The sequence below is a fragment of the Dromiciops gliroides genome, chromosome 5, assembly GCF_019393635.1.
Source record: "Dromiciops gliroides isolate mDroGli1 chromosome 5, mDroGli1.pri, whole genome shotgun sequence".
NCBI classification, from domain to species: Eukaryota; Metazoa; Chordata; class Mammalia; order Microbiotheria; family Microbiotheriidae; genus Dromiciops; species Dromiciops gliroides.
This window is the reverse complement of record NC_057865.1, coordinates 13,324,007-13,342,510: the sequence shown is the minus strand read 5'-3', so window position 1 is coordinate 13,342,510 and position 18,504 is coordinate 13,324,007. Positions and strand designations below refer to the sequence as shown.

The window sequence follows — 18,504 nt, the reverse complement described above, 5'->3', positions numbered from 1 at the left end:
GTAACGAAAGCCCTTCCCTTGTCTCTTCCCCCGGAGGCTGCTTTTCCACCTTCCCGTTTCGGGGTGAGGGGGCAGGATGGGTCACTCTCTGTCACTGCTTGGAGCTCATCCCGCAGTCTCTCCTCTTTACAATTTCAGGCAGGTTTTGAGTCCCACTCTTTCTTCATCCTTGTTTTTGTCATGTTGTATCCAGCTCTTGGGGACCCCATCTGGGGTTTTCTTGGTAAAGATACTGGAGGGGTTTGCTCTTTCATTCTCTGACTCATTGTACAGATGAGGAAACTGAGGCAAACAGGTGAAGTGACTTGCCCAGGGTCACCTCGCTAGGACGTGCCTAAGGCTGAATTTGAACCCAGGAAGATGAGTCTTCTAGAGTCCTGGACTGGCTCGCTGTGAACTGTGGCACCACCTAGTGGCATTGTTGTCATCTACAACTTCCAAATTCACGAACTAGTCAATGAGTTCTTTTGGCTCACGGTTTTCCTTTCTACTACCCCTGCTATCATTCCCAGCGACACTAGTTTCCAAATTCATGTCCCTCTAACATCTCCAAACTCTCCAACCCTAGCAGCTTCCATTCTCTACTTCATTCTAGCCTTAAACCTTCAATATTCTTTGGTACCTTAGACCCTACTATTTTGTGTGTTTGTTTGTTTGTGGGATGGGCAATGAGGGTTACATGACTTGCCCAAGGTCACACAGCTAGTAAGTGTCAAGTGTCTGAGGCTGGATTTGAACTCAGGTCCTCCTAAATTCAGGGTCGGTGCTCTATCCACTGCGCCACCTAGCTGCCCCCTTAGACCCTACTATTAAAAAAGATGCTTCCTTTAAGATCAGGAACTTGGGAATTCCCCTTTGGAGCTACCACCTCCTCACCTTCCCACCTCTCCCACTCTATCCCCCACACTAAATCCACTCTTTGTTCTCCATCCTATCCCCCAAAGCCTCCCAGTTCTTCTACCCTATTCTCCCCTATTCTCTAACATCTCCTCTTCGTGGCCAGCCTTGACTCCCATAGTCTGCCACTGGCCACTATCCTAGAAACCCTTGCCTTCCTGATTTCAAATCATTTCTCCTCTGGGAAACCCCACCTATCTGATTTGTGAGCTCCTGCAGCTAGGTGGCGCCATAGTGCACAGAGCACTGGGCCCAGAGTCTGGATGACCTGAATTCAAATTTGACCTCAGACATTTAGCAGCTGTGTGACCTGGGACAAGTCACTTCATGTTGTTTGCTTCAGTTTCCTCATGTGCAAAATAAGCTGGAGAAGGAAAGAGCTCCAGTATTTCTGCTAAGAAAACCCCCCCCCAGTGTGGTCACAAAGAGTCAGACGTGACTGAAACAACTGAACAATAAAGCTGAGCATCATTGCAAAAAACCCCCAACCCCCCAAAATAAACCCAACACAGAACTCAGCTGGTCTGTTTCCTCCGTTGACAGTTGGACCACTTCTAATGTTCCATGCAACTTTAAAACCACGATTCTGTGGTTCGGCTCACCGTGAACTCTGCCCACCTCAGTGGGCCCTCATCATGCTTAGCTGATCTAGTCACCGAGTCCAGGGCTGGAAGGAATCTTGTCGAGGCCAGCACCCTCATTTCACAAATGGAGTGACTTGACCAAGATCATGGTTTACAATGTTCCCACAGCTGTTCTGAACTTCTTCCTCCCTCTTTCATTTCCTGCCCTCCCCATCCCCTGCCCTGCCTTTAGCAGCTGATTTAGCTCATGGATGGATTCACTGCCATGACTTAAGTCTTCCCACAGCAAAGCCGCCTCTTTACTTCTGAATACTTCTTGGCATAGCTGCCACTTGGTCCTCCTTCCCTTCAGTATCATAGCTAGAACTAACTGGACCACTTGTGCCCTGGGATCCCATCCTTGATTGCCTCAGGCTCTGCCACTCACTTCCTGTGTGACCTTAAGCAAGTTACTGATCCTCTCTGAGTCTCAGCGTCCTCCCCTGTAAGAGGAGAGCTAGACTAGGTGGCCTCAGAGGTGCCTTCCAGGCCCAGAAATCTGGGACCCTACAATCTTTTGTGTGTGTGTGTGAGGAAATTGGGCTTAAGTGACTTGCCCAGGGTCACACAGCTAGTAAGTGTGTAAAGTATCTGAGGTCGGATTTGAACTCAGGTCCTCCTGACTCCAGGGCCAGTACTCTATCCACTGCGCCACCTAGCTGCCCTGACCCTACAATCTTATCTCCTGTGTGACCTTGGGCAGATTACTGCCCCTCTCTGAGCTCCGGGCTCCTTTCCTGTAAAAGGAATGGTGCATGAGGGCCCTTCTTGCTTGAAATCTTCTTGATCTGGGCTCCCCCAGTCATCCCTTCCTCAAGGTCTGTACACACTCCAGCTCTGCCCACAGAAGAATCTCTGTCTGCCTAGGACCATGCTCAGTTTCAACTCACCCCATGGGACTCTTCTGCCCCTCTCACATATCTTTTCATCTCTCTAATCCGCTTCTTGGTCACATCACTGAACAACAGTCTCTGACCAAGGTGCTGATTCATTGACTAACCCTTTACAATCTGCATTCCTCCCCTTGGCCCCCAGAGAAGCTCTCCTTTTCAAGGCTTCCTCTGACCTTCCTACCCCCAGTTTCTTTGGCCTCAGGCTCATTCTCTCGCCAGCTGCTCTGCCTCAGCTGACATCGTAGACTACCCTCTCCTCCCTTAGTTGTAGAACCACCACGATGCTCCAGATCTCCTTCCCCTCTTACCAATTCTTCTGTCTTGCATCAACTCCCTGAGGGGGATTCCGTCTTCTCCCAACACAAGCTTTCTTGGAGACCTCATTCAGGCCCACTACTTCCACCATCACTTCCAGACCGAAGGCTTCGCCCAGTCTTCAGCTCCCAGGCTCCAGCGGTGCATCTCTAACTGTCCAGGGGCCATGCTCACCTAGCAGTCCTTCCAGGACTCAGACTCACCATGCCCCAAACGGTTCATTTACCTTTCTCTCAAAACTTGTTCTTCTGCCTGGTTTTGCTATTTCTGTCGGGGGTCTGGCCTAGTGAGCGTCTCATGTTTGGGACCTGTCAGCTTCTAACCTTGGGCTTTTTTCTCTCCCTCACCTCTCATAGCCAATAGATTGGCAACCTCTACATAATTGTCTTCTACAATATCTCTTTTACCCACTTTTTCTCTCTTTGAGGCAGCGTGGTCCAAAGGAAGTACTAGACTGGAATCAGGAGAGGCCTGGGTGTAAATCCTGCCTCCAACTTTTATTCACCAGGTAATAACAATGGGGGAACAACTAAATTTTCTGAACCAAGTTTTGTCTTCTAAAAAGTATGGATACCTCTAGTATCTGCCTCATAAGGCTGTTACCAGGCCAAAATAATACAGTATGTATAAAACACCATAAATATGAAAGAACAATATAAATGTTGGCTACTATTATAATTCTGATTGCCCCCACCATGGGCCAAGCACCTGGGCCATCACAGTAGCCTTTGATGAGGGGTCTTCTTCCCTCTCTTCTCTTATACTTCCAATCCATCTTTCATATTCTTCGCTGACTGCTCTGCCAAATACACACATCCACTCATATCCCTCCTTTGCTTCAGAGCTCACAGTGGCTCCCTATTGCCTATGGGTCAAGTTCTAATGCCTTCACCTTGCATTCTAACTCTCCACATTCCAGGCCCATCTCATCTTTCCAGACTCATTTCTCCCCTCCAAGTTTTCTATTCTCTAACCAGTCATTCTTCAACCAATGAACATTTATCAAGCACCTAATACATGCTTAATTATGTGGGCTGAGGGCTGAAGATACAAGGAAGGCAAAATCAGACCCTGCCCCCAAGGAACTTACAATGAAAGTGTAAGACTCTCCTCTGCTCCCTTCATTCCCTTCAGTACCTTCTCATGCTTTGTGACTTTGGACATGCCCTACCATAAATCTACCCAAGGTAACATTCCCAAAGTGTTGGAGTCCTTCTTTATCTGACAAGAAAGGCTCTGAATTTACAAAACCAACAAGTAATCAATGCACATTGAATCAAACTGTTGGATTATACAGGGCTGTGTGTTACTCTCATCCATATGGGGTCACAGCCCACAGTTTAAGAAGCTTTGCTCTAGTCTGCAAACCATGTATCAGGCTGTGATAGAATGGATTCTGGATGTGTCATCTCTCCCACCTAAATCAGAAACTCCCCTGGGGTACAGAGGAGTATCTTATCTCAAAAGCTGGAGTCTCCCCCATGGCCTTTCACACAGTCATTGCTTTCAAAGTGTTGCTGAAATGTGAATTTGTGATGGAATTCCTGCTGTTGGTTTGCTTTTTCATCTTATATTTTAAATTACAGAGGTAAGGAATTCCATAGGAAGTCACATGCCAAAGCAGACAGATACCAGGAAGGGAAGAAAGTAAGGGGCTTCTCCCCTCCTTTCCTTTTTTAGGGTCATTTCTCACTGTTTAGTACAAGAGGGGGAAGAAACCCCTCCCTAAGGCTGGGGAAGTATATGGAGAGCCTTCAGTCCCCAAGAGGGCTTCAGACTTGATCTTCTTCCTTTTTTCCTTCTACTTTCCCTTGTGTTCTTAAAGGACCCCGGGACAAGAGTTCCTGTGGAATTCAGAAGGGCCAGGACCCTGGATTTCTGCTCTCAGTCTTAGCAGCTGATACATGTGGATGGGGTTCATTTTTCTCCTGGGGGATCAGTTGCTACACTTTGCTCTATACACTGCCTCTAATGTTTCATCAAGGAGCAGCTGACCTTAAGGGTTTGTATCATTGTAAAAATACATTAATATCAGAAGGAAGTTCTTTTAGGAGTGGGCTGGGTTGCTGCTTTAAAAAAGAAACCAGTCTCTCCAGGATTTTTAGGGGAGTGTGTGTGTGTGTGTGTGTGTGTGTGTGTGTGTGTTTGCACACATGCCTGAGAAGCTTACACAGCTTACCTCAATTCCCTGGGTTTCCTCGATGAACCTTCTGCTGACAGATAGCAGGGCTTCCTGTGGCCACTCATGGAACCAGTCAATAGCTGTGCAGTTGACCAAAGCTGGGAACTTGCGAGATCTCACTCGAAGAGTGTGACCGACAGGAGAGAAGCACAAAATAACCTGTGGAGAGATGGGGGAATGGGGAGAGAAATCAGTGGAGGGCACCCATCATGATCTCTCTATCCAGACAATGGAAGGGGGAAGGGCTGGATCAGGGCAATAAGCCCCAAAGTGGTCATCGAGATGAAATGTCCCCTCATCCAATGAGGATGACCTTCCTTAGTGAACTCATGGGAATGCCACATGCCCTTATCCAGAAATGGGTCTTTTATATAGAACCCTGACTGATTATGAGTGCCTTCCCCTCCAAGGTTACCATTCAATCTATTCTGTCTATAACTTGAATGAACCTATATAGCTGTTGTCTCTCCCATTAAATGCAAGCTCAGTGTGGGTAGGGACTGTTTTGTTTGTTTTTTCTTTGTATCCCCAAGGCTTAGTACAATACCTCTCCCATTGGATGCAGTTAGGAAATGCTTGTTGATTAATTGATATATAAGTCTTTGCCTTAAAAACATTGGCCCTCTGCTTTACCCCCCTCTTCTCTTTTGTACATCTCACAGGAGGAATTTCATCTGCATAGGTTTCAAAATCAGGAGGTCCATCACAAATGGGAATGCCCATCCAACATTGTGAAACTCAAGAAACCAATCTGAAACCTGGGACCAGAGATTCAGAGGCAGAAGGCGACTTAGAGATCAAGCAGTCATTTCAATATAATTCCATTTAATTAAAAAAATCTCTGCAGTCTGTGCTTAGGACACCAAATTGTCCCACTTGACTTAACGTCCTGGACTCTTAGTTGAAATCTAGCTCTGTCACTGGCCATCTGTATGACTATGGACAAGTCACTTCACTTTCCCCAGGTATAAAAAGTAGGAGTTCAATTAGATCATAGAGCCATAGATCTGGAGGTGTGAGAGCCCCAGGAGTCATGTGGTCCAACTCTCTCATTTTGTAAATGAGGAAACAGGCTCAGAGAAATCAAGTGACTTGCTTACAGTCACAAGGAAGCAGAAAACAGAGATGTTATTTGAACTCAGGGCTTCTGACTCAAGAACCAGTATTCTTTCCACTGAATCTTGGCTCTGTGGCATCCCTTCTAACCCTATACAAGACTATGATAATATGATCTGAGGTTCTAGAAGAAAGGGGAAAAGGAGCCCTTTCATTTTGTAGATGAGTACAGTGAAACAACTTGTCCAGGGTCACACAGGTAGTCAGGGGAGGACTGGGTGGGATTTGAAATAAGGGTCTCTGATGCCAAATCCAACACTCTTTCCACACTTTGGAGTCAGGTCGAGCTACATTCCCCACCCCACCCCCCAAGGGACTTTCTTCTTGCATATTCCTGAAGTCTCTGCTCTGAAATCTTTTGAGGTTAGCAAGGGCCAGGCCCAACTGGGGGGCCCTCTCTTCATGCTGAAGAAAGGAAAGGGACTTATTTTCTGCCACTTAAGAAACATGGATTTGAAGAACTTGGAGAAACCTGGGAAAGACTTACATAAACAGATGCAGGAGAGAGGAAACAAAATCAGGAAAACAATATGACTCCATGTAAGTAAGAACAACAAAGAGGACAATAAAAAGAGAAACTCAGTGCTGATCAATGACCAGGATGGGTCGATGCTATCTGGGGAACTCTGAGGTTCATAGCCGGGAGGAGCTAAGAAGCCATATGGTTCAACCCCCTCATTATAAAGAGGAGGAAACTGAGACCTAGAGATTTGAGCCACATGACACAGGTGCTAAGTGCAGAGCTGGGGCTCAAACTAAGGTCCCATGACTCCTTGTGCAATGGAAAAGGCAACAAGGCATTTATTAAGTGCCTGCTATGTGTCAGGCACTACACTAAGTTAAAAGAACAAATGAACATGAAGTCTTGGGACCCCAGTGGGAATCATCACTCTCCTATTTACTACTTATGTGACTTTGGGTGGGTCACTTAAAATTCTTTGTGCCTCAGTTTTCCCATCTGTAAAATAAGGGGGCTTGAACTAGTTGGAATCTGAGCTCCCTTATAGCTATAGTCTAGGGTCCTATGAGAGTTATGATTTTTTGCCTCACAAGGCCTCCTTGTATTTATGAATTAAAACTCACATATGGAATATAGCTTACATGGTTTTATTTCTGTCCAGAGCTAATAACTAAGTTGAGAGACCTCTGATTTGATTGTAAGTTATTCATTTGAAAGGTTCTTTGTCATGTACTTCTCTTTCACTCCTCACAGGAGCACAGGCAGGTGCTCAAGAGCCTTCCTTCTCAAACCCCAAATTGAAGGGAAGGATGGTAGAGTAATGCAAGGACAATATTTATTCAGTGATTACTGCGTGATGCTAGGGATATGAACATAAGGCAACACCTGAAGGGGACAGAGTGGTCTAGAGTATACTTTGGAAATGGCTGGATCCAGGCAAATCAGAGCCCAGGGACTCACCAGGGTAACAGCCTAAGTGATTCTGGTGGGAGGAACATCCAGCTATTCTCCTAAACATTTACTGCCTCCAAATTTTTGCACAATGACCAATCCCCAGTCCCTACAGTGGCCTCCCTTCTCCTAACCCTTCTTCTCCTGTGATGCTGGGATCCCACCAAGGTCCATATCCTTAACTCAGCAGTAGCTGCTTTGGTAGCTGCACAGTCTGAATGCAAGACCTTTCTGTCCTTCCCCCAGGAACCGAAGGATGACTCCAGAGAAGCCCCAGAGGATGCTATGGTAACTCCCAGAAGGATCAATCAGCACTTCTAATGTCTCCTTAAGGAATCCCTCCATGCTCCTGGGCTAATGGAGGCTTAAATACTAAGGAGCCCCTGAACAAACTTGTTTATGTTAAGATTTTTTAAAGATACAGTTACAATTTGGTTGTCTACACTGAGCTCCTGGTAAATGAAGCTGGCATGGTAGGAGTTAGCTGGAATGAGTGGGGCCCTGTCCCCTTAACTATGTCTTCTGACTCAAGAATTTTACTATCTGGAATAATGGTGTAACCTGTTGAGCTATTTCCAAAATCAAGTTGCACAAAGGCCAGAAGAATTTTTGTTAGGATGGGAAACACGCTTGTGGTCATAAGAACATAAGTGTGATAAAATAATGGAATTTGGCAGACACCCAGGGGCCCCACCTGATTGATTTAGTATTGTTTGAATTGGGTGAGAATGAGAAACTGACTAAGTACCTACTTGGGAATGATTGGAGGCCACCCCTGGCTGGCCCTGAGTGATGTGTACTACTAACATCACTAGGGGACCACTCTCAGCCAAGCAACTTGAAGGACTCCCCTTTTGGGGAAGGGAGAAAAAAGTAGAAAAAGGGAACACTCACTTGGAGAAGCTCTATTTCGTGCTGGTGAGTGGAGGAGTGTACCAGAGAGGGACTGCACAGCTGACTCCCATTGAAACTACAAGCCCCAGGTGGTGAGTGAAATTGAGGCCAACTCTTTGAGCTAACTGAGCAGGAAGCAAGTTTGGGGTTTGAGTCAGTCTTTGCTAGAGGCAGGGAGCTTATTTGTTTTCTCTTCACTTGTTCCCTTGTCTCTGGCTTTATTAACTTTATTCACAACCTTTGTTGTGAATTTTATTCCCATTAATAAAACCTGGTTTGTTTGTGGAAAAGAGGCTGTTAATCTCCTTTCTTATTGGCCTGGGAGAAATAACTAAAAAGGCAGTTTGGAAGAGAGGAAATTTTGGACCTAGAGGTCTCTCATTATTTTCTGAACCCCAATATAATGGCAAGCCACCCAATTAACTCTCCCAATAATAAATTTGGCCCCTACATAAGCCACCTTCCTTTAAGGAGCAACTGAGCTTTATAGACCTCAATGGTCAAGAGGACAATAAGCAGCAGAGCCAGGAGGAGATTTGGACTCAGGTCCTCTCACTCTAAATCCAGTATTCTTCTCTACTCTGGACCGTGATGCCTCAAGAAGAGGCTTCCAGAATTTAGGACCAAAGAAGACATAGAGAGCAAAACAAAATGTAAAATAGATCACTTTGATTATATAAAATTAAAAAGTTTTTGCACAAACAAAACTAATGAAACCAAAATTATAAGGGAAGCAGAAAACTGGGAAAGAATTTTTGAAACAAGTATCTCTGATAAAGGCCTCATTTCTCAAATATATAGAGAATTGAGCCAAATTTATAAAAATACAAGTCATTCCCCAATTGATAAATGGTTAAAGGATATGAACAGGCAGTTTTCAGACAAAGAAATCAAAGCTATCAGTAATCATATGAAAAAATGCTCTAGATCACCACTGATCAGAGAAATGCAAATTAAAAAACTGAGGTATCACCTCAACTATCAGAGAGGCAAATATAACAAAAAAGGAAAACATTGGATGTTGGAGGGGATGTGGGAAAACAGACACTAACCCACTGTTGGTGGAGTTGTGAAGAGATCCAACCATTCTGGAAAGCAATTTGGAACTATGCCCAAAGGGCTATAGAACTGTGCATACCCTTTGATCCAGCAATACTACTGCTAGGTTTATATCCCAAAGACATCCCCCAAAAGAGAAAAAAGACCTATTTTACAAAGATATTTCTAGCAGATCTTTTTGTGGTGGCTAAGAATTGGAAATCAAAAGAATCTCCATCAATTGGGGAATGGCTAAAAATGGAATATTATTGTGCTATAAGAAATGACAAGCAAGATGACTTCAGAAAGGCCTGGAAAGACTTGTATGAACTGATGTATAGTAAAGTGAGCAGAACCAGAAGAACACTGTGCACAGTGACAGCAAAATTGTTTGCTTTATTCTCAGGATTACAATGATCCTAGACAATCCCAAAAGACTAATAGTAAAGCATACTATCCACCTCTAAAGAAAGAACTGATATTGATGGAACACATACTGAAGCATGCTATTTTTCACTTTCTTTCATTTTTTTCTTTTATTCAAGTTTTCTCTCTCTCTCTCTCTTTTTTTTTGGTGAGGCAATTGGGGTCACACAGCTAGTAAGTGTCAAGTGTCTGAGGCCGGATTTGAACTCAGGTCCTCCTGACTCCAGGGCCAGTGCTCTATCCACTGCACCACCTAGCTGCCCCTATTCAAGTTTTCTTGTACAAAATGTCAAATATGTTAATGGCTTACATAATTACACATGTATAACCCATATCTGCTTGCTTACTGCCTCAGAGAAAGGGAAGGGGAAAGAAGGATAAAAATTGGAACTTAAAACTATAAATAAAAATGTTCATTATTTTCAAATAAATGAAGGAACACAATAAAAAAAGAAAGAAGAGGCTTCTACCATTTGAGCCCTGGACTTTCAGATGAATAGTCTGATGGTGTGTCTGAGATAGCCAAATTACTAATAATGTCCTCAAGATAAAAAGAGAGCAGGCTGAGAAAGAGAGCAGGGTATAGACAGATCCCTCACCAGACAATGGGAGGATGTCTGCATTATGGTGCCAGGGTGGGGATGGAATGATGCCAAGAGGGAAACATTGTACTGGTGTGAAATCAATGGCATGATTCACAAAGAGTCAATTCCCACTGATTCCTGCCTAGGTTAGATTTTCTCCCTGTCAGCTGTCTAGCCTTCCTTCTCAACAGTAATTCTAAGCTAACTTTACCTCCAATTATCACACTGGAACAAAGGGAGTAGGGAGGTATCTGGACTTTAGAACTCCTGTCCACCACATCCTCTCTATTAATAGAGTAAAATAGTGTTTATAATCATGTTCATTCATTCATTAATCACGTATTAAATGCTGATACATACATGGCACTGGGGATACAGAGACCAAAACAAACCTCCTGCTTTCAAGCAGCTTATTGTCCATTAGCATTCGCTCTAGTTGCTAACACTGGGAACATTACTCTATGTCGCTTCATATCCCATCTGATTACCCACCCTGGCTGCCTCCTTGGTATCCATCCTGTTGCTGCTTTCTCTAGACAGTGGACCTCCACAGACCACTGCAGGGTGACTCACTCCACCCACCACGGAACCAATGCCCTCAGACCATGCTGTACTGATTGGGGAAGACAGGTGGCCTACTATCCATGACCCATTCTATCGGCCAGTCCCAGCTTCTAGACCATGCTGCATGCCCCACCCCTTCTGTATTTTCACATCTAGTGCCTAGCACAGTGTTTGGCACATAGTGAGTGCTTAGCATGCTTTTCCTTTACTCAAATGAAGGATCACCACGGACACTTATGACTCAGAAAAGCTCTCCTAAAGAATGGGTTTGAAGGTCCCAGGGAACAGGAGAAGGAAAGTAAAAAGAAAGAAAAACAATGAAGAGGGATAGAAGAATACTACTAAAACAATGAGGATATAAAAGAAAGAAAACACCACCTGTCAGTGAAGCTACGTTCTTTCTTAAAAGCAAATATTCATATGTAAAAATGAACTTTTAAATGAGCCCATATGTGCTTCCCATGGCTATAAATGCAGAGATGCCACAGATTTGCTTTTGGAACATGTACCATAGAATTTTCTATTCTAGTCGCCTTTTTCTGCCCACACAGGTATTGCATTGTGACTCCTTTGTAATAATCTCATTTTCATTGTGTGTTGGACTATATTCCAATGTCTATGAGCTATGATCTCATCATAAGTATTCATTTCTTTGTGCCTTGCCAACAGGACTCACTCTATTTCATCTGGTAATGGAAATGTGAATTGCCAAGGCTATCCCATTTCTTTTCCACTTGATCGAGTTTGTTTTTAGACTGAAACAATGATTTCTTTCCTATTTACCTCAAAAAGCTTTTACCTGGAAGTCCTGGGTGCATTTATCTTCAAAGGCTCTCAAGTACTCGGGAATAAGATGTGACCCAAGGAGGAGGAAGCCTGGATGGGTCCTGGGGCACATTGCCAAAGTTGGAATGCTCTGTCCTCTCCACATTCACTTTTAAATCTCCCTCCAGCTTTTCTTTGGACAGGCTTTCACCTGCTTCATTGATGCTATTACCTGCCAAGTGCAAGTCTGTCCCACAGCTCCCTCACCAAAGGATTAGATTTATTTGGCCTTCTAGCTTAGTCCCTTTCTGAGTTACTCCTGGACTGCAGTCTACACCGAGGTCTCTCAATGTATTTTATTTCCTTCCTAGATACTTGGTTTTTGTCTACCCATCCCACACATGGTTGGTAAATGGCAATAGTTTAGGTCCTTCTTGCCCAAGGAAAATAAATCAGAAGAATCAACACAAACACTGGGATAATTCAAGCTCAAAACTTCTATGGGGAATTTCCTGGATAATGTAACATAAGGTGGGTTTGGGGGCTTTTGCTTGTGTGACCAGAAGCCTCGTGAGGCAGTGTAAAGAGTGCTGGATTTGGAGTCAGAGGACATGCGTTCAAATTCCTGTTATATACTCTCTGTGTGACCTTGGGCAAGTCACCTTTCAACCTCACTTTCAAATATGAAGAAAGAGGAGGTTGGATAAGATGGTCTTCATGTGCCTTCTGGCTCTCACTTTGATCTTGATACATGCCCTGGTTTATGGAGAGAACTTTAGGGCTCATCTAGCCTAATACTTTTATTTTACACATGAGGAAATCAAAGCTCAGAGAGGTTCAGAGACTTTGGCAAAGCGGCAGAGCAGATAAGCAGCCAAGCTAGGCTTCCAGTTTGGATCAGAGATTCATGAAGGGATTCAGATGTTATTTAGTCTGATGCCTTCATTTTACAGTTGAGGAAACCAAGACTTGTGAAAGGAAGTGACTTGCTCAAGGATACATAAAGAAGACGTAGCAGAGCCAGGACTGGGACCAGGGTCACAGAATCAGAAAAGAATAGAACCCAAATGGGAAGAGTTTAGAGATCATCTGGTACAACCTAGATATATGAACCAAAGTTTTTTCTACACCATCCCCAAAAAACAAGCACCCAACATTCACTTGAAGGCTTCTGGGATTGAAGGAGGAGGAGAAGAATCTGTCAGCTCCTACTGCAATCTATTCTATTTTTAGTAGTTCCAACTGTTAGGAAGGTTTTCCTAATAACAAGCCAAAATTAGTCTTTATAGTCCCCGTACAATGTTTCCCCATTGCCCCTCATACTTCCCTGCAGAGCTAAACAGAATAAGCATAATACCTCTTCCACGTGAAAGCCTTCAAAGACTTGCAGAAGCTCTGCTCAAGTCTCTCCCAAGCTTTCTCTTCTCCAGGCTAAAAAGCCACAGTTCCTTCAACAGACCTCCCTATCACAAGATTTCTAGGACTTTTATCATCCTGTCTTTCTCTGGGTACTCTAAAATGGAGCACCCAGACCTGAGCAGAATACTCAATCTGTCCAGGGTAGAGCACAGTCAGACCATCTGATCTGCTCTCTACTCCAGGACAGTATATCTTTCAATGTAACCCAAGATAGCATTAGTGTCCTTGGCTGCCATATTACATTGTTGATTGATACTGAGCTTGAAGTCCATTGAAACCCTCAGATCTTTTTCAAACTTCTCCAGCTTCTATTTATGAAGTTGATTTTTTTTACCCTAAAAGCAAGACATGTTGCAGATTTTAATGCCTCCACAGATCTATTATTTCACTCATTCCCTCTAACAGGGAAGATTGCAGTCCATCCATGTCTTCCCATCCTGGGTGAAGCTTGTTCACATCTTCCTGCTGAAGGTCTCCCTTTCGATCTTCTGACATCCCATCGATGCTTGTGGACCATGCCAGTTATGGATTGGTGGTCCCTTACTCTTGCTAAATGACTGGCCCTCCTCCTCTTCGTGGTATAATTCTTAACATCTCTAGGCAACTTTCCTATGTAATTTTTCATTTGTAAGTTGCAGTCTGGTCATGCCTGCCAAAAGCCTCTCCACTGCCCTTTTGGGTTATCTGCAACATTTTTCAAAGCACCATTTCCATGATTCACAGTAGAAAATACTGGTGTGGAATGATTATTATTTCAGTGAAAACCTTGGGGGCCATTCGAAGACCTGTGTGATTTCCCAAAGCTCCCTCCTTTTCTTCCATTTGTCTGGGACAACTCACTGACCTCCCAAGGCGTGTACTTAAATTACGTAAGATGATGTGTTAAGTCTATGGGCCATGACATCGTGAGCCCCTTGAATTAGAGATTGTCTTTTGCCTTTATTTGCATTCTCAGTGCTTAGCGCTGGTGCCTGGCACAGAGTAGAGGCTTAATAAATGCTTAGTGACTGACCGTACATTTAACTGCATGTCATAATATATGCAATCCACTTAGTTATCCTTGTGTGGATAGTTGTGTTGAACTCTTTTGTGTGATTATGGATTCCATGTAGGAGGTTCTGCAATGATTTAGGGCTTGATGCAGTTTGTACGATGTCATCTGCAAATAGGAACAACTAGAAGAACTCAGAATCTATAAGGAATCCCTGGAGCTCTGTGTTTGACATTCATTCTCCATCACTGTGGCAAATACCTGTTTTATTCATCACTAAATATTAAAGAGTGACTGAATAAAATGATCTCTGGTTTTATATCTTTAGTGTAATCTTGTACACTTTGGACATATGAATAGGAAGCCTTTATTGAAGGAGAGACTTTGAAACAGTGCTTTGTTCTACTAGGTCAAATGTATGTTTTTTTAATAGTCAACAAATAATAAGTCCAGTCAGAACCTGTATTCTCTATAGCTTTCAGTCGATTGTCTGGTTGTGAAGATGGAATCTTCTGTGGATATAATTTCCAAAATCCTACTTAATTCCTTTTGCCTAGTTTCATTAAGGTGACCTTGATGTGTGTCTACATTTTTCTGATGAAAAGCTCTGTAGAGATGAGAAAGTTGGCATATGGATCAATTATCACTGGTCACTTTTTTCTGGTAGTAATTAAGGTTTGAATTTTTGATTTTGTCCCCTTTTCCTGATCCTATGAGAACAGATTCTTCAATGCCCTTGCAATTGTGTTGTCTCCAGCACAGAACATCATTGTATATCCTTGGTGCACACATTAGTTTGGTCCATCTGTTCTTTCCATCTTCGAGTTTTTAGTACTATTTCTACATCCTCATGAAGCACCTTAGAGACCATGATGTTTGTGACCAAATTTGTTGAGTTCATTGTAACTGATGGAAAAAATGGCTTATTATATAAATCTTTTCTCTCAAACTATTTTTGCATGGTGTTTATGTTTATTTAAGTTTCACTTAGTACACTCTGAGTTTCTTCCTTAAATCCCTTTTGTATTATTTTAGTTGGGTCTTTTATCAGACTTTCTTCTAATCTATTTGTCCTCCATTGCTTCTCACTCTCAATCTTCTCTCTACTCTATCTTCCATCTTTCTCCAGAAGGTTTTCTAAGGGAGTTTATATTTTTAAATGGTGTTACCATTTATTGCTATCTCTCCATTTGGCAAGGAAATCAAATAATGTTGGCTGGCTGAGGTGACTTTTAGACTCCCTTGGTTTCCTTGTGTGGAGACTGATTCTCATGGGCTAATTTTCCTTGGTTAATGGTGATCACCATAACTAAGTTACCTTGGTAACTTCCTTCACTAATGACATATCAGTGTCTATTCTTGTATCCATTTCCCACCTTTGTCATCAATAGTTTGTTTAAAAAGGTCAGGTTGGAGTTGTTTCAAGTGCTGTGCCTTCTCATTTTTTAAAAGTTTGGTTTTGATCTTTGCTTCAACAGGAATGACTGTAAACAAATGACTGATTTGAAAATCCCACATCAATATCCAATCATCTCCTGTCTGTTAAATATAGTCAATTTCTTTTTTTGGGGGGGGTGTGGATTTTATCTGACACTTACTACGTCTCACCTTTCTTTTTAAAAATATGCATGATAAAGTGGAGTAAGAAGAACCAGGATAATATTGTACACAGAAACAGCAATATTGTATGATGATCAAACGTGAATGACTTAGCCATTCTCAGAGATACAGTAATCTAAGAAAATTCTGAAGGATTTATGATGAAAAATGCTATCCACCTCCAGAGAAATAACTTATGAAGTCTTAATGCAAATTGAAGCATACTTTTTCATTATTTATTTTTCTTGGGTTTTTTTTTTTGGTCTATGTTTTCTTTCACAGCCTAACATGGAATTGTGTTTTGCATGACTGTACATGTATAACCTATATCAAAATTGCTTACCTTCCCAAGGAGAGGATGGGCAAAAGGGAGGGACAGAATTTAGCACTCAACATTTTTTAAAAATTAAGTTTTTCATGTCATTGGAAAAAATAAAGTATTTGAAAAATATTCGTGGTATGTCTGCACAGGAATAATCTATATCAAATTGCTTGTCTTGTCAAGAAGGGGGAAAGGAAGAGAGGGAGAGGGAGAATTCAGAACTCAAATTCTTTAAAAAGGAAGGTTGCTTTTTTGCTTAGTTAACATAATTGATAAAAAGTCAAAATAAAATGTAAAAAAACCCCAAATATGTACACTAGTCAGGAGACTTCTATATATCCCAGAAATCTTCAGTTTGTTAGATTTTGCTAAAACTTATAACCTACTGAAACTTTTTTGATCCTTGACTCTACTGCCCAAAACGACAACTGTCACTCATTGTACGGTGCTTTTACTGGTCACTGATCAAAATTTCCAGCAGCCAAAAACCCCTTGAGGGTAGTCCAGAGCTGATGGACAGGTACTTCCTTCCAAGCTTCCAAGAAGCCATTAACAACTCAGCCATCATTACAGACATTCAACTGGTTTCAAATGTACTTAAATGTATTATCCTAAGAATTGCATAAAAGGAGATGAGACTTCAAATAACTAGTATTTATGTAACCAGCATTAACATAGCACTTTATGGTTTATAAATATTTTACAAATAATATCTTTTTATCCTCTCACATCCCTGGGAGGTAGGTGCCATCATTAGCTCTACTTTACAGATGGAGAAACTGATTCAGCCAGATGGTGTAACATGCCCAGTGTCACATAGTAAGCATCTAAGGCAGGTTTTGGACTCAGGATTTCCTGATTCCAAGTCTAATGCTCTATCCACTAAGCCATTTACCTACTAAATGTATCTCTTCATCCCTCTTCATTAAGAACTACAGGTTATTGTTCAGAGGATGTTCAGATGGTCAGTAATGAAGCATTATTGTTCAATCAATTGATCAGTGGGTATTTATTGAGAGCCTACTATGTGCCAGGAACTCCACTAGGTGTTGGGAATATAAATACAAAGCATGAAGCAGTCTCTCTTTGCAAAGAGCTTACTTTCTAATAAAGGAGATAAGAAACACATATAAAAGTAAATCCAGCATAAAGTAATCAAATGGAATTAAATACAAGAGTTTGGGAGGGAAGGCACCAGCACAAGATGGGGGGTGGGGAGAGAAGGGATCAGAAAAGGCTTCGTGGTGTTTGAGATGCTTCTCAATATGAGACTGAAGTAAGGAAGAAATGCATTTTGGGCCTGAAGGATAACCAGTGGAAAGACACAGGTTTGTGAGATGGAGTGTCCTGTGTAAGGAACAGAGAGAAACATAGTTTGGCTGGATTCCAAAGTGTGGGAGTGGGAGGAATGTCCAGTGAGGCTGGAATTTTCCGGCTGGGGTGAGGCAGGGAAGGATTTTGAAAGCTAATCAGAGGAGATGATTTGATCCTAGGTAATGGGGAGTCACTGGAGCTGATTGGGGGGGGGGAGTCAAAAGGTCAGATCTGTGCTTAAGAAAAATTACTTTGTGTGTGGGGGGGATGGACTGGAATGGGAAGGGATTTGATCTTGTGATTCTGAAGGTTTCCTCATTTTCCTTGCTATTCTACTCTTAGCTCAAGGGTCCATAATTAATTCACATGGCTAGTCCCTCCTCCAACACAAGGCATGTCTTCCATGTCTTACAATTTCAATGGCAGAAAAAAGTCATTGCCTAATGGTCTCCCTTCAGGTACTGAACCTTCACGAGCTTGGCCAGACCTCTCTTCAGCTGGCAAGGTATATCAGCTATTTCTAGACATGAACTTAATGCCTTTGCAGTTTGGAAGAACTTGTTGGAACTTGAACTTTTGCAGAAAAACCCTTATGACCTCAGGGTCATCTTCATACCATGATGAGGCATATGAATATGTAGAAGTCTTTAACTACAGCCAGTTTTTAAAGGTACAAATTTCTGAACTGACCTTAAGGCTGAGAAAGACAATTACCTCCATCATGTATAACTAATATCTGGTCAAGTTTCTCCTTTGTGATTACAGGAAGAAATAACTTGTGCTGACCACTACTTTGTAATAGTAGTGACATAGTTAGGGTACCCAGGGACTCTGGCCCAGGCTAGCAATTTTGGAGGAAGAGAACTACCCACTGTTACCTAAGTGAAGGAAGCTTTCTGTTCCCCTTGGCAGTCATCCAGGATCTAAGTTAAGGCAGGCTGGAAAGTGGCTGGGTCAAGGAAGGCCAATGAAAAAGAAATTACAAAGAGAAACTCTTATTCTATTAGGAGAAACACATGGGCAAGTGGCCACAATCTTGAGAAGGTGTTTGGTGCCCATCCATCAGCTCTGAATAGGAGCCAATGACAGATCATCTGGATCATTCCAAAGTGGGAGCTGCACCATGGGATTTGTGGGTCACTTCTTATGCA

General features: G+C 42.6%; 1 protein-coding gene across 1 annotated transcript in view; it reads right to left on the bottom strand.

The window, feature by feature from the left end:
* DNAH11 (dynein axonemal heavy chain 11) overlaps positions 1 to 18,504 on the bottom strand; it is a 292,856-nt gene that overhangs the window by 88,168 nt on the left and 186,184 nt on the right. The window contains exon 55 of the mRNA XM_043967174.1: positions 4,908 to 5,069. Coding sequence (XP_043823109.1) covers positions 4,908 to 5,069 — 162 coding nt within the window. The remainder of the gene's footprint in view (positions 1 to 4,907; positions 5,070 to 18,504) is intronic.